The 17,273-nt window shown below is 37.6% G+C and overlaps 1 protein-coding gene across 14 annotated transcripts in view; it reads left to right on the top strand.

The window, feature by feature from the left end:
- Nucleotides 1-17,273, top strand: part of CCDC148 (coiled-coil domain containing 148) — an 83,557-nt gene that overhangs the window by 2,817 nt on the left and 63,467 nt on the right. For 12 of the 14 annotated variants that reach the window (XR_010884619.1, XR_010884620.1, XR_010884618.1 and 9 more), the window contains exons 1-3: nt 347-742; nt 13,134-13,296; nt 14,166-14,231. Coding sequence is in view for 10 of the 14 variants with exons in the window: in XM_013945163.2 (XP_013800617.2) it covers nt 14,177-14,231 (55 nt within the window). In the remaining 4 variants the exon portion in view is untranslated. Of the gene's footprint in view, nt 1-346; nt 743-13,133; nt 13,297-14,165; nt 14,232-17,273 lie in introns of those variants that run through there. The other 2 variants (XM_067299464.1, XM_067299465.1) reach the window with 2 other exon arrangements.

The raw sequence follows: 17,273 nt of genomic DNA, 5'->3' as shown, positions 1-17,273 counted from the left end.
GTTTCTATTTATTCACCTTCTTCAGGATGCAACTTGAGAGTAAGATGGTCTTTACTTTTCAATTCTTAGTGTCATTTGGAAAGCACTGATTCCATTATGTTTGCAAGTCTTGTAAAAATCTGATGGCATGTTTTTCTTCTGAACCTTCCTGGTTTCTTATGAGCCTTAAATCTGATCTCTCAAAAGGATTCTGCTCATTTTCAAGCGTTTTAGACAAGCAATTTAGTTAACAGTATTTGCTGGTTGTTTTGCTGCTGTTGCTGTGCTCCTTCAGTGTTTCAAGTCATTAATATGTTTTTCTGCTTCATTTAATCTATCCTGAAATTAATCCAAGTTGGAGTCTAGATTTTCTTATTCCACAGATGTTCACAGTCCTTGCAGAACACTGTCGTGCCTAGCTTTAATTTTAGCTATTATCTCTATTTGCGAGATTACCTGGGTTTTCTCATTTGATGTACGCACACAAGTACTGCTGTAGCTGCGGTTAAGCAAGCAGGAGCTGCAGATGCAGTTCCTCACTCCTAGGAAATGCGGGATTACGAAGATAAATATCAGTCACAAAAATCAGTGCTGCCTTTGTCCTCCCCCTATTCCCCAAAACTGTTTATTGGTACCTATTTTTTCTGTAATCTCTTACAGGTGCTAAAATTGCAAAGGTTTGAAGAAAAATGTCATTGGAGGGGAGAGTGACGCTCATGGCAGGCTAACTAAACAAATGAGCAGCTGTTTAGCATTCACACGGGTAATTATTTAGACATGTGCTTTTTTCTTTTCCTCATTAAAACCTACAATTTGATTTCAGAAGTTATTGCAAGCCATTGTGTTGATGTCACAGCAACTCTGTCAATCATGATACAATTGATTTGGGTAATTTGTAAATTATAATTTCATTGGTTTAAAAACTAGTAACTGTTCTCTTTTTTTATTGTTGAACTGGGGAGAGATTGCACCTAATAGGTGTATTTCTGAAGTCTAATATCATAGAATAGACTGATATTTTGCTGTTTCAGGGAGGGTTTTTACAAAAATGCTAACAGTTTCAGACTGTGGCATACAAAGTTATTTCTCTAGCATGGGTATAGGTTTTATTTGGTTTCTGTGTTTCTCTCTCCCTGTGAAAAATTAAATATGAGTAAAACTATTTGGATACTGCCAAGTTATTTGCATTTTCATCATTTTTTCCCCTCTGTGACTTTGAAGCATCAAGTATGACCAACTGACTCTAAATCCTGCAAAGTGCTCAACATGATCACCAGGACTCTGATTACACAGCCACTTTAATCTGGCCCAAACCCAGCTGCTAAGGAAAGGGGCAATTCTATGCTGTCATGATATCTCTCCAGCTTTCCTTGTGCTGGCAGCCATGATCCTGCAATTGTGCAGTGAGCTAGATTAGAAAATTGATCCACCTGAGAACTACCCCAGAAACCTCCCCAAAACATATCTATATATATATATTTTTTAAGTTTGATCAATTTACTCATACAGTGCACTGTTTCTGCTTCTAATGCCTGCACTAAGGTATATGTAAGTAGCCAAGGACAGAGGGACCTTGTCTTTAGCAGCAGCCAAAGTGAAGTGCTTTGCCCTGGGTCCTTGTTTGAGCAAAACTGAGGTTTGAGGGCTAACAGCTTACTGGACCACCATATAAACTCACTTGCTGAGTTGATTCAGGTTTAAGAAAAAGTAGCATTTTTTTGCTTTCTTTTTTAAAAAATCCTGTGTTGATATAGTGATCCAATTTACAGTGAGGCACCACAAATGATTTTGTTGATATTGCTGAGAGGTAGCGTACTGCAGTGGGAGGGCAAGAAGAACTGACTGGTGATGGGAAGTCCTTAAATAAGCTTTGCTGCTGAAGCCAGCAAATTATGAAAACAGGGCTTCATCATACAAGTGCACCTTTAAGTCAGGGTTGTTCTTGGGTATTACTGCACCTGAGAAAACTGGGATGCTCAGCAGCAGCCAATGGATAATTTGGTGAGGGGATGTGAGGAGAAGCCAGGTGGGGTGTTCTATAAAGAAAAAAAGTGATTAGCAGTTGTTCTGTCTGTGGCTTTTCAGGTCTTAAGCTTGTAAGTACATTCTGTGGAAATTAGCAGTCTATTTAAAATGAAACAACCATACCAAACAAACAAAAAGACCCCAGAACAAACACAAAAAAACACCCCAAAGCCCTCTGAAGAATGCAGGTACCTGTTCAAGGTCAGGTGAAGTCCTGCTCCTGTTTACTGCTACAATTCTCCAGCTGAACAAAACATTACACATCTCCTTATTAGGCCATTAGACCAAAAGGTCCTGCTTCCTCAGCTTCCTTCCCCCACAACAGTTACTAGCCCTGTTTGTGTGACTTCACCTTAAGCTGGGTTCGTGAAGTGATCTGTTAAACTATGAGAGGACTGTTGCAGATTTGCCTTTTCATATGACCTTGAATGTGCGACTCATCGCAGCTGAAAAAGCTGTGGGTTTTGGTAGGATATAATAGAAAAGAGTATCTTGGCCAAGGGAGAGAGGGCCCATTTACACAGAATTGTATGTCCTTGAAGCACTGATGAAATAGATCTGCAGCCTCATACTGTCTATTTAAATCTATCTATTTATTTATCTATTTGAACTAAGCTAGCTGACTTCTGCCTGAAGTTGATTAAGGAATGCGTACGTAAATTGGTCTGTCAGCAGAACTGTGGGGAGCTGGCCTCCTGCAGGGGGGCAGTGAGCTCTTCCACATAGCTTGTTCTTAAAAACAGCAGTAAGAAAACTAGCATGAAAATGGGGTAGGGGGAAATGCTTTAATCTAAAATACTACACAGAAGGCAAGAACAACGACAGGAACATGTGGCAAAAGGTGCTTCATTCTGTAAAATGGAAATGTTCATTCTGTTTCATTCTATGAAACAAAAAAATGGACTTCTGTTTTCCTTCCAGCTTTGAGAAATTTGGGCTTCAGATAGCTAAAGAAAATAGAACTATCATGACCATGAAAACTGTATCTTGCTAACTGTGCAGTTTGCAGCACTAGAAATGAAAACACATTGTTCCATTTATCAGATGGGCAATGAGGCTGTGATTTGACAATAGTAGTTTAGATACATTATACAGATTTTTTTAAAACCCAGTCATCTGTAAGCAATTTTTTTTTTAAGAGTAAATTGTGGGATTCTGCACATCCTGAGCTGCTTAGCTGTCTTCTGTTGAACTTCTGCTACTACTTGGTATTGATTATTTTAGTATCTGATGGTTTAGTAGCTGTGATGCCTGTTAAAGGACCCACTGTTCTGCTATGGCTCCTTTAAGGCCTTTCTCCCTAAGTACATCCCTTCCTGTAACACCACATGCTTATTCCATTGGCTCTGTGTTATTACACTGTCTTTGAAATATCTGCAGTACAGTCAGTGTGTCTCCTGCCTCATATTAAAAAATAATTGCAATTAAATCCTTGCCTGTTGCATAGTTGTAACCTGTTCCTAGAAAAAGGCGGCCTATGTTAACTATCTATAAGAGCATATTGCCTATGGCATTACAACTTCACTGAGGCCTCTTGCAAGTACTGTATAAGACAAGACCGTTGCCTGTTTGGTTCATCAAGTTCCAGGTGATCAAGCACTGTCTATTAAAGGATAGAGACATGCCTACAGCAAACCTACAAGTGGCAACTCTTGCTCGTGAGGAGAGGAGGCATCCATATATTCAGGTATTCTTGGTAGAAAAAACATTTCTGAGAAAGAATTTTGTCCCTGGGAGGAAGAGAAACATATGGCTAGTGAGGGTGTCAATCAATCATTAAGCACAGCATGTGGCTGTAGGTTCTTTCCGTACCACAGGCCTAAGGCAGACTTCTCTTAGGTAGAGATGTGCCATCAGTTTGCTGTATCGCTACTCCACGACTGTAAGATGCTTCTTTGGAGGAACATATGGTCAGGCTACATATGGGAGGCCACATCAGGGTCATCATCTGGTAGCCTGTTGCCATCGTTAATCTAGAGCGCTTCATCATCACTTTCCAAAGTGAGCCACCTGCGGGCCAAGCCTCCTGCTGGCATTGGTTCACTGCTGCCTTGCCGAGTGGTCTGTCCCCAGACTGAGCTGCATAATTAACTGAGCTGAGTTCTGCTCCTCTTCTCCCTTTTTGCCAGCTCCTGTGGCAGAAGTCACACCACAGTCTGGTACTTCAGGCAGCCAGGCTTCCTTGTTCTTACAGGTGCTGGTAGTTGTCCATCTGAGTAGCAGCCTCGTGTCTCTGACCTTGGGAGGACCTGAGGTATAACCTCCACAAGAGCCTCCAGTTTGCTCTTTTGCTTTCTTACCAGTGTCGGCTTGTTACCAGTGAAATCAGCGTAAAAGCTAAAAAGCAGCAATGAGTGTGGCCCATGGGGAAGGGCTGAATCATGGGATTATGTGGTATCTCGGAGTAGGATGCGGAATTTGTGCGTGAAGTCACTTATTTTTATTTTTTACATACACTAGTTCTCTTAGAAATAGAATCACTTCCTCTTATGTGCTTGTATAGTCTCAAGAATTTTGTAGTAAATGATATTTAATACTGACCCCAGTTTACAAAATGCTTGTTTTGGTGTGCTTAAGCTTACACAAGCAGCTGGACTAGAATGGCCATTAGCTTGCAGAGCAAGTCTTCAAGAGGAAATTTAAATGCATGGGAGGAAAAATGGCTCTAAAACTTTTATATATAAATAGACAGGTTTTTTTTTCTTATACATTTTGGAATGATCTGTATGGCTAATCTGATGTTTTTTCTGAAATATCTTAACAACCGCATCTGAATTAACAACTCTGTGCAGTGTTTTAGTACAGGTTTCGTCTATAGTGCTTTGCCTTGAACAGCTCTGGGAGCCCTCTGTTACAGAGAGTGCAAAGACTTTTTTTTTTTCTTTCTTGAGCTACCAAAGTGATTGTTTTATTTATTTATTTTACCACCAAGTTAAATGTTTTAGTTATGTAGAAGCAAAAAGAGTTTCTCTGATTCATTTTAGCAGTTAGAAAGCAGGTCAAATTTTGGACCTGTAGCATGACTTCATTATTGCTCTAAACCAAAGAAACCCCAAGCAGGGAAATTACTTACCTTAATACTTTTCTGTATAGTTATCTAGTCGTCTTGTTCATATAAATCAGATCTTTTCTGGCTTGAAAAAAGAGAGTAATATCAGTTTTATTTGGGTGGCCAAAATGCTTGGTTCAAAACTGGTAAGCTTCAAGAGATAATTAAATTGCAATATTTTGTTCCACTTGTACCAATCTATTGATAGGGTCTCAAGCTACCGCTTTGGCTTTGTTTTACATTATTAGAAAGAAAGTGTCAAGGCAAAACCAGGATACTTTGTTGTAATGCAGGGAACATTTTTTCTCTGGCAGTTTTCTGTTACAGTGTCTTTACTTCTCTTGTGCTAAATGAATAATGTAGATTTGAACATTTTATCTGATGGATGCCAGAGCATCAGAGTGATAAGTTGTTCAGTGCACCATTACAAAAAAACCCTACTTTCCATATAGGCTAGTGAATAAGCAGGTATACTTTGAGTCAGACAATTAAAGGTCAACTTATCATACATTTTCTATTTCTTTAATAAACGAGAAAATTGTAGGATGCTATAATGTAGAACTTAGGTTAATGTCCTGTAGTAAAACCTTAAATGAATATATTGAAGCATATTGTTTATTTTGTTACTTATTTTTTATGTTATACATTAAAGTAATGAATAGGAAGCTAGATGGAACATTTATTTAATACATTAAAAAAAAATAAACTCTGCAAACTTCTTATATTATCCATTAAACTTTGAAACTGGCAGCTGTACTGTCTGCAGCTGGCTAACTTGGAAATCCATAGACCATGGATCTGGTCAGTGAATATGGCTTGTATGGATTTTGTTCAAAAACAAACAAACAAAAAAAACCCCCCCAAAAAAAACCAGAACAAAATCCCAGCTGACTCACTTGAGTTAATATTGCTTGGCAGACATGGGTAACTTCAATTCCTCCCTTTTCTTTTGTCCCCTGTCAGTTTTTAAAAAAGACTTCCTTTCTTTCTTTTATTTGATTGTTGCAATTTTTTTGTGTATGAAGTGGGTTTTAAATTTATTTTATTTTTGATTTGCCACTTAAAATATTCAAAGAAATAAAAGGAAAATAGTAGTCTTGTGGAAATGTGTGGATTTTCAGATGAGTGTGGGGATTTTTTTTGTTTGTTTGTTTGTTTTCCTTGCAATGTGACAAGAGAATTCCACGAAGCTGTTAGTTCTAAATGTTATATAACTTGATCTTCCTATTTTGGATTAAGTTTTACTTAATGAGGAAGTAATGAGATTATCATAGACAAAAAGGACCCTGTCTCTTTTTGCGAATGTGCAGTTTTGATATTTGACTTTGTTATTTCAAACAGATCCATAATTCTTTCTTTAAAGAATGAAAATTTTAGTGATACCCAGACTATGGGACTTCTCTAGCAACTGTTTTGACACTGGATGATAAGACTGTTGTATTGTTTCCTTTCCTGGGGAAAGGATGTTTGACTACTGGTAGCACTTTAAGATTAAAATGTTGTAAATGGTGTCGTTTGCAGATAGTTAGTTGACCTAGCAGAAGAGAATGGATGTGATTAAGGGATAAAGTTGTTTGTTGTTTAAGCCCTGTCATGCAACTGAGAGTGATTTTCCATTCCTTTTCCATAAGAATAATTAGGATCACAGAGTTCCAACAACCCCATGTTAATGTTCCTTTCCTTTGAATGGAAACTTGCAGTAGTCAAGCAATTAACTTTTCCTTTAAACTTCAGAATCTAGACAGAAACTTCCATAACATATCTAAGTAACCCCAAGACATGCAAAAGAGAGGACACTGAAAACAAGGGACTTGTTCCTGACAAACTCGGGGGGATACATCCATCCAAATCTGTAGTCAAAATTCCCATTGATGTTCTATTAGAAATTTTAAATATAGTCAGTGGTTCATTTTTGGTTTTTATATTTGAGTATATATGCCTACTGCTAATTTACCTGAGACACCAACAGGACTGTAACACTTGCTATTGTGAAGTTAAGCAACCTTCGTTTGCACAAAACACCAGTATGTATTACACTGTCAGTGACTACGTTGTTAAAATTGTATTTTGTGTAGATATGATACGGCTTTTTATTACTGATTTTTATGTTTAATAATTTGACTGATTTAAATCATGCTCAGAAAATTTCAGATGGCATGTCCAGATGATTAAACACCTTCCTATCCCCTCCCGAGAAATTTTGCTCTTCTGTTGATAACAGCAATTTAGCTGAGAGAAAATTGTCAAACTCAACCTGGTTTGCAGAGATTTAGGCATGTAAATGATGTGTTAAATTGAGGCAGTGAAATCTAGGATCCTTTAAAGTTAATGGTTAAACTCATTGGGAGTACTCATCTGAATAAATTACTCATGCTTGTGGAATTGGGACTTTAGCTGTGTATGAGTCATCGCAAACAGCAACATGTAACGGAGTGTGGCTGATAGGCTGTGCGGCCTTCTCTTGCTCCAGAAACGCTGACTAACGCTTGTCGAGTTTAATTTCTGTTGAGATGAAACGGAATAAGATCTCGCCTTAGTTCTTGGTATCCCCATATTTAAGAATTTCAGTTATACCCCATGCACAAGCAAGTGTTTACATTAAGATAAGAATGCATTTAAGTGTTAGCTGAATTGGGGGCATAATCCTACATTTAACAGGTCATATTAGTCGTTACCTAGAAAAGAGTTCTGAATTATAGTGAAGTACAGGAACAGAAACAGAGGACTGGTAACCCTATGCTTTTATTCTTAGGAAAAGGTTTAGTCATGGCTGGCTGTAGATGTGGCTGACTTAGCAGTCTTCAGAAACACAATTTTCTGTGTTCTAAAGGCCTCTGTTCCGTGTCCGTTTCATCTTTTGTGCTTTTTGTTTCTAAGATGCATCTGGGCTTCTAGCCTAGAGGCTGTATTGAGGTTTGAACAAAGCCTTGAAGTAGTGTCTGAATTCCGGCTTAGACAAACTTTTTAAGTATTGGAAAGGTTTTTAGATGTATCAGTATTAAAGCAGAAGTAAATTTAACTTGTGCTGCTTTTATCGTTTGGCTTGGTACATTTTCTAGTTACTGAAGATAAAATATGGGTTTAAACAAATCTTGCTCTTTCCAATACCATCTTAACATCTTCATTTTCAGGGTTTTAGAGAAATCATAATGTTGAATTTGTGCTATCAGAAAATAATTTCCATTAAAAAGTTGAGATCAAATACAGATGTATGACATCACTGCAGAAAACAAACACATAGGCTGGAAGGGAATAAGCTTATTTAATCAAACACAGTAGCCCGAAAATTACAGAAAAATGGCCAGTAAATTTGTTTGTTTTGCATCAGTTCTGTTCCCTCAGATGTACTCTCCTGATTTCTTTTGAAAAGAATAGAAGGTAATGCATGAATAGAAGCTAATGCAAGTGTGTGAAGTTTTGTTAAAATGCTGACATTATATCAGAAGCATGTTAGTAGCAAGGAGAGGTATTGACTGTTGGACACTGGCCAAATTGGGGAGGGAAAAAGACGGGGGGGAGGGGGGTTCCAGACTGCTGCTAATTTTACTGGTGTCCATAATTATTTTTCAAAAAATACAATGTTTCTTCTGTTGTAAGAAGCTCATAATTTCTGATCAAACAGGCCCAGATTAGGGTGATGGGTCCCAATCTTTATAATAGATGAAAGCGGGGCTAACACAACAGCTAGGCACGGAACAGTAATGGAAGGTTTTTGTAGTGTTGTGTCAAGAGATGTGGGTGCATTGGATCCAGCCTACTTAAAGTTTTCAAGTACTCCCTTTTTTTTCATTAGTCAGTTACTTTAGTCTTCATATAGGATTAGGGGAGAGTCATCGTGTAGTACTCCTTCCAAGTTTGTCTATGAAAGTAGGCTAGGATAGTAATAAACCAAAACAAGCAGGCAGGAGGAAGGCTGGCTTGTCTATAGCAAAGGAACAGGATTTCTTTCTAGTTTTGGTGAGAGACTAGGTTGTTAGCTCCTTGTGCAGTTATTTTTCTAAGGGTAAATGTGTTATCCTGTCTTCACATCGATCGTCATTTTGAAATATCTCTGTAGCCTGATTTTTTTTTTTTGTATTTAACCTAACAAAATCTTAACTCTACTAAAGATTTGATGCAGTAATAAAACTGTTAGCTGGTATCCCCTCTGTCCCTTTTTGCAGCTGTAGTTCCTGACCTTGACCTCTCTTTATTTTTAAATCCCATGCTGTTGCATTTTGACCAGGTACAACAGAACTGGAACCCATACTCTGAATTGAGGGGGGAGGCAGGAGAATAATCAGTTTGGCAATCACAGCGGGGATGAAAAGTGAGTTTTGTTGTAGAAAAGTCTGCTCATTCTGTAAAACATGGAAACGGATTGCTGGTGCTTGGAAAAGGTAGTTTACATCCGTCTGTGCAATTGTACAACGCGCAATACTTGCTGGCAGAGCTCTCTAATGCAACATTTTTCTTCCTTCTTTTAGAACTTTCCTCTATATCTAGTAATAACCAAATCTGGTGAGTCATCTAATTCTTAGTTCTCCAGCTCAACCACTCCCTTGCCCTTCCCCTGCTACTTAAGTCCCAGGCTGCGGACTCCATGATGATAGTATCTTTGGCAAAAACGCCATCCTGTTTATCGTAGCGTAGGTGGAAGGTGCTCTGTTTGTAGGACGTTTTCAATCCGATTTCGCCATTGGCCACAAATCCTGACCAGTCCTTTCACTCAGACATTACTCAAACAGGATGTAGCTTGATATCTATTCAGTGCTCTTAGATATACAAGCCAGTCCTGTTTTCAGCCTGTCTTTGCTTGCTTTTGAGAAAAAATCTGAGCTTAAACTTCATTGCATCTAAAGTACCTGGACAAAAACTTACACTCAACCACAGGCTTTGGAGCATGTTGCAGAGTACAGGACGAAGAGAAGGATGGCCTTTGCTTGTCCTGTCTGTTAGCTTGGACTTGAGCTGGTTTCAGTCTGCAGCGTGGGAGCACAGTCACGCTGGCCTGGCTGGCACCACATATTCCAGCAATGTTAGGGCAGACAATCATCCAGGCATTTCTCTAGAAGGACACAATGTTATGGGACACAAAGCATTAACAGCTTTATAGGTATCACTTACCATTAGTAAGCAAAGCATTGCGTGCCCTAGCTGCTTTGGATCAAAGCTTTGTGGGGCACTGTAGGCATGTGGGGCACTGTGCCTCGTAATATCATTGTCCTGGGGTGCTTCTGGTGCTCCTTTGCCTTAAACACCAACTAACCTGGGCCTAAGTGCAAAAAAAAAAGTGTTTTTCACCTCCCGCCCCCCCTTTTCTATATTAATTTGAGTAATTGGATAGTGTTTTGGATTAAACACTCAAATGACATGTATCTCATTTTTGTTTAGGATTCATGGATCTGAGGAGTAGGCACTATTCGAAAACCTTCAGAAGAGATTATCCCTTAATACCTATGGATAGGACAGTCATACAGCATGTGGGAATTCCTACAGTTAAGTGCTTGGGAAACCCCTCAGAAAGGGAATTAGAAAGCTAAGTTTCCCTCTTTCATGCTTCTTGATCCCTAATCACTGGGATACGGTGTTTATGAGGAAGGGAAGTTCCTTCTCTCTTTTGTGAATGGTACCCAAATTTCCTTGTGGCTGTACTCTGAAGAGTAATTAAAAACTTTAAATGGTAAAATGTCAGCCTTTTTGAATCTTTTCTTAATCATTTTGGCCTCAAATACTAAATGGATTGACCAAATTCCTAGATAGTCTGTTTGATTCAACTGCATTTTAAGGATGTTAATAAACTGCTCGCTAAAAGTACTCACAAAAACAAACCTATCCCAGATGAAAAAAATCATGTGAATATCTAAGCAAGCAAGCAAAACCAAACTACTCTTGTTCTAAGGAGTATTAATTACTGAATTATTTTGCTTTAAAGAAGAAGTATATGAACTGAAGTTATTCCACTGTAATCTATGAAGGTGGTGTTTTTTTGTTTTTTTGTTTTTTGGGCACAGAAGTCTTGCTGGAATTGGGACACGTTCTTTAAATACGTTAGATGGAAAAAACACAAAGATATGGGAAAAAAATCAGGCAGATATTGAAATATCAGGAATCGTTTACTCATTAGGTCTGTCTAGCAGTTCAGGCAGTTGCAAAGTTTTACAAATTAATCATTTTCATCATGAAATTTGAAGTCTGGGTTGTAAGCTGTAGTCTTCATTCAGTGCAAAATTCTACTTGAAGCTAAAAGGAGGCTTGCAGGGTGGAGGCTGAGCAAGCACTCCCAGAATTAATCCACAGCTGTTAATTAAATTTGTCTTATATCTCACTGTAAATTGATATCCATTTGATTTTAATACTGATTCCACAACTAGGAGAAATACTAACAGATCTCAGAACTTAATGAGAGCATTAACATAGTGAAAATTATTCTTTTAAAGTTATAAAATGCATCTTATATATACATGCAAAAATTCTAATGATCGTTTCAACAGCAAAGGGAACAAAGTGCTTAAAGTGCTTAAGTGTATTGAAATACAAAATCCAGTGGCTTTTGTTTAAAAACTGAACTAACCCCCCCACTACTTGGAATGCTTGTTGTGAAATAGAGATGCAAGATGAAGTAAGCAATATTTCTATATACAATTTGCCATGGCTTATGCTTGTAAGAATGAAAAAGGAAGTATATTTTATGATCTTTGAATTTGCTGAATCATAGTTCTTCCACTTGACACTGCAGACTGAAATCAGCTGGGATTTCCTCAAACTGCTGCTTCAAAACCATATGCTATAAGAATGTTCCGTCAAAGCAGTTTGCCCATATCAATAAAAAGTAACTCCGCTCTAATATTGATGAAAATGGTCTGTAAAATTGATGATGGAGGCTTAAATGCTCTTTCTAAGGACTAACCTTGTGAAAAGAGGAAAGTCAGAAAATGCTTTGAGGTAAACTGTATTTTGTACCACTGCACTAATGTTTTTTTTAAAAAAAATCCTACTGAAGTGTATATACAAGTAGAAAATTATGTGTAGATAATTTGATGTATAGATTAAACTTTACCATGACAAATAGGCCAAAGTTGCTGCAGATATGGAAAATTACCTCATTTGTCTGGATGAATTTGACCATGTTATATAGCTACAACTTAAAACCAAGTAATTGCTTTAAGCAGAGAAAAATGGGATCAACAAAATGAATGCTAACTTTTTTTTTTAACTTTTGCAGAGAGGATAGAAGTGTGAATTTATTTACAGGCAGCTTTAAGACTGCAGAATACGTATTTACCTTTCAAGAGAGAAATGAACTTTCTCATGTATTGTTGTATTTTCTTACTTTTCTGTGCCTTTAATTTCAGTCTCTATGATAAGATAAGCATAGCTTCTCACCAATTAACATTGTCAATAATCTTCATGACAAATCTTTCACATTTCAATCTTTTCCAAGATTCCTTTATTGTTTATGGAATGAGCACTTAGATGGCATTTAGCGTTCAGTAGTTTTGGTTTAGTGCAAGGGACAGTTTCATAGTGTTGTTAAATGCTATGAAGAATATGCATCAACAAGAACTGAGAAGTGTCACTTGATCAATAAGTGTTTGCTCTTTCTTGCTTGGTGTGGCTTGGAATACTCGATGTACAAAACCTGGCGGTCATGAATCTTCTTTGCCTTGTAACTTGCATAGTCAACTAAACTTGTACAGAATGAATATAAAACACCGACTTTGAACCACATGCACGATAGTGTCTGTGTAGGCATGTGTGCTCTTATGGCTGTAACTCGCATTACAACTACATCTGGCGTTTGCGATGATAATGGAAGCTCGTTCATGGAACTGCTGTCTGTCTAGGTCAGTTTTTTACATTCTAGCTGTTTCTGATGGTTTTGCAATGCAGTTTTCTGTCATGAAGGATTATAATAGCTCTAAATATCAGATGTATTTAAATGGTGGTGTACAATACCAGGTATCTTGGTTGCAGTCTCACGTTCTGGTTTGACTGAAATTAATAGCTGACTGCTAAAGAGTTGTTCCCTTTCCCTTCCTCCGGCTGCTCTTCTTCCCTTTTCTTCTTGATGCATTGTGCTATCTCTGGAATTTTACAGATAAGCTGGTTCAGATCACAAGAACACGAGAAAGGAACTCCATGAAACACAAATTAGCAGACTTTTATGGCCTACTATTTACTGTGTTGGTAGTTGCTGTGGAATCGGACAAATGCCAAAGCTTGAGCTGTAGTGGATGGCATTGTGCGGCTAGGAAATTTAGGTAAGGGAAAGCTAGGGTTGAGGGAAACGGGTTGTGGGGAGACTGGGTGAACACGACTTTTCCATTCTGGCATTACTCAGCTATTATTTCAGTTCAGCTGAAACATAAAGCTGCACGCTTGTATCCAACTTTTGCTTTGCTTTGTTTGCAAGTCCGGTCATGGTGCCTGTGTGTGGCTAATAAAGATCAAAGTAAGTTTTTAAGATGTTAGAGATTTTTAATTATGTTATAGTTCTTATTACATGTTAAATATCAAGTTTACCCCAAGATATTTTGAATACTAGCCTTGATCCATGCTGCCTGCCATCGTTGCTCACCCAGAACTAAGCCATTGTTGCTGAAGCAACTGACTTGGGTTGATGCAGAGACTCTTAAAGCAGGTGTACAATGATCTCTGCTCCAACCACAGTCTGTAAATATAAAAAAAGAGGGATCTTTTCAGGCTTGATTTCTTTAAAAAAAAAAAAAAAAAAAAAAGTAAAATAAAAAACTTAACCTTACATTTGGGCCAATATGGTAGTTAAATTCTGAAAAGCACAAAGCAAAGAACAGATGATCTCCTATGTGACAGCATTACAGATTCGTCAAAGAAAGAATACTTTGTTTTCTGTTTCTTAACTGCTAAATAATGTAAGAGATTTATGTTGATACAAAAAATAACATGTGAAAAGTTTCACATGTTATTTTTTGTACCAACATAAATCTTTTTCTTAAAATGAAGGATGAACTTGTTCAATTTCTGTCTAATTACTAGACGTTTTGAGATGTGTCCTGTCTCCTAGGAAAACAGTACATATTTATTATGTATGTGTTTTTAGATTACAAACACACTGTTGGTATTCTTAAAAGATCTGTTTATTTCTCCACAGATATTAAAAAAATGAGTGAATTGGACCATGGAACATTCTTTACAACTCATAGGATTGGTGATGTAGGTATGTATGCTATTATGGTCAGATTTGTTTCATCACAACGTAGAATAAAACTTATTCATAAAATACTCTGTGCAATTAATACTTACATATAGAGGCTGCTATAGCATTCTGACTCTTGACATAAAAAATCTTTTCATTATGCGGCATCATTCGGGGTCATTTTGTCAAGCTTTTTGCAGGCATATAGCAAATGAGAATTCTTAGGAGAGGATTTTGTAGGTTTTACCTTAGCATTTTCTGTAGACCCCTCTGCAAAACAGCATATCAGAAATATCATTTCCAGACATTCTAATTTTAAAAGTGAATGAAAAAAATTTTTTGACTAATATCTAATGGCAAGTTTTGCTATTAAATGTACCTAAAAAAGATTGGAAAGAAAAGGCCTGATTCCACAGGCATTCCTTATCCACTTAAACTCCCTAGCTTATATATTAAGTTATTGGTGATCTGTGCACTGAAGCCTTACAGTACTGGGGCAAAAGTTCGAGTATTTTCATTCAACATTATAAATGTATCTCAGGCTTCAGCAAGTGATTGCTATAGAAAATCATGAAAAGGTCTTTCAAAATCCTATCTTTTCTGTCTATAAGTAATATATTTTTTTATTCATATATATATATATATATTTGTGGGTATATTCATTCACACACACATATTTATAAATGCATATTTATGTTTTTATATTATGTATTGGATGTGCCTTGTATTTTACAAAATAATGTTTGCATCCGGTATGCTAAGACACTGATTCTGGAGTCTAATCTCCCATGGGTAGACCACACTGACTTTAGAAAATTCCTCAAAGTGCAGAGTCCTCAGTAGAAGAAACATACTAAAATTAGCAGTGGAGATTCAGGAGGAGGTTCAGGCTGAAGGAAAGAAAGCATATGGAGAGTAAAGATGAAAGTTAAACAATTCTGGATTAGAGATTTGGAAACTGAAGCTTTCTTCCTACCTTTCTGACTTTTCTTAGATGGGAGGGATGTTTTTAGGTTGGTAAAGATGCGTGACCTGAGGAAGAAGTGTTATGTTGCTACTTTCTCTTACATTAGTTGTATACATAACTATATGTATTTTATATAAAACATTTAAGAGTGTAGATAACATCAGATTATGTTGTCCAATTAAATTGGACTTTTGGAAACAATTCTGTAAGGCAACAATTCACACATTGCAGCAAACTTTTTTGTTTGGCTGGCATGGAGAAAACGGGGCTTAAAAAGCTAGTGGTGAGTGAGAACTGACAAATAGGGACAGCAAACTCTAATTTCATGGAATAGTTTAAGGAGATGAGGATGCTGACATAGACAGAACACATGGTCAGAATATTGCAATTTTGAATGCTGTATCCAGGCATGGTTCCTGACCCAGGATATATATACCACAATTCATGATTTGAGTTTCAGGAGCATGGTCTATACTTTCTAGAGTTGGAAAGAGGACTATGATAGCTGTGAGAGCTTTGTGCTAGTAAAGTGATTTAGGAATAACTTCTGATTCCTCATCTAAAGGAGGAGTGGCAAGATTGAAAGCCAGCTGTAGTATGAGGACTTTGTTGTCAGGAAGCATCTCCAAAAACAGACAAAGTAGATACTTAGAGAGGTCAGCATCAGTTGCAATAGGGACTGCAGGGAGGAATTTAGCTCTTTTTCTCTGCTGGAAGACAATGGTGTCCCACCTTCATTCTGCTGCTCACCTGTGTCATGCAATGCTATCCTGGAAGTAAGTGAGGTTCTCTGACGGTGGAAGAGAAAAGATTGTATCATCATGTGTTTCAGACATCATGAAATTCATAAGTACCACTCCAAAGAAGAAATACAGAGTTTGTAGTTAACAACTTCTAGTGGTAGTTAATGTCATTTAGTAGTACTAGTAGTAGTTTCTGGCTCTCTTCTGGTGGATACGACAGGATGCACCTGCTAACCTGACTTCTCTCCCAGGTGAAATGCCCACAGGGAGCCTGAATTAGAAATGGTATGGAATTGTTCTGAAGCTCAGCCTGATTCTTCTGCCATACCCTGCTGCTCATGCATGTGGACACTAATGTTACTGCCACAAATGACTCTTAGCAGACTAGAAGTGATTATGAGGCTTTGGGAACTGTAATGAAGGAGTTATAGGCTTATGTGGAAGAACTGAGCGAATGGTTATTCAGAGGGTCTGGCTACTGAACTTCTGCTGCTTTGAACAGGGAATGTGGTTCCATGGGCTGCCAGACAATGCAGTAATCCACCTTGGAAAGAAGAGAAAAGCCGTATTCACATAATATCTTGCTAACTTACAGTTGAGGACTTAAATTTAGATTGATGGGTACAAAAGCCCACAGACAAAGTTACCCAGAGGTCTAAAATCCCGGAGAGAGGAGGCTATTTATACTAGGCTATAGGACGGATGAAAGGGAGGAAATCTACGGGTCAGTCTACTGAACAGTTTTCATGTAAGATATGTAGAGAATAAAAATGAATTTTTAATACAAGATCAAAACTGTGACCTTACTGGCATAACACTGATTTGGTGAGATAATTCATATGATGAGAGGATTAATGTGGAAGAACATATGTTATTTAGGATTGACATGTGGGGGAAAAAAAAGGAAGTTTTCCTCTAATAGACATATGCTCTCAAATTCAGAGAGCAGAAACTGCAAAGGGAATACCTGTGAAAACTCTGTGTATTATGATTAGAGGGGAAGACAGACACAGTGCTGTTTTGATGGGAGTCTGTTGTAGGTCAACAAGTCAGGAAAATCTGTTGATTAATATTATGAAGCTATATATCTGAGATTTCCTTAGCATGTTTCTCTCTTTTTCTGCTGACAAATCTTGTTCAGACAGGATTTGCAGCCTTGGTTTTCTTGATTTGTTCTGATATGGCTTCTGGTCTTCTCAGTCCTAGCCCCACCCAGTTTTAAGTGTATACATAATGTGCCTTGGATTAAAGTGACTATGAAATGGTGGAATTTATCTTTAGTAGGCGAGGGAGAAAATAAATAAAGACACATAAACTCAAAGTAGGACCCCACAGTAAATTTGGGGAAATTGT

This window comes from Apteryx mantelli, chromosome 6 (assembly GCF_036417845.1).
Source record: "Apteryx mantelli isolate bAptMan1 chromosome 6, bAptMan1.hap1, whole genome shotgun sequence".
NCBI classification, from domain to species: domain Eukaryota; kingdom Metazoa; phylum Chordata; class Aves; order Apterygiformes; family Apterygidae; genus Apteryx; species Apteryx mantelli.
The sequence above is the reverse complement of the archived record's forward strand: the minus strand, read 5'-3'. Positions and strand labels throughout refer to the sequence as shown.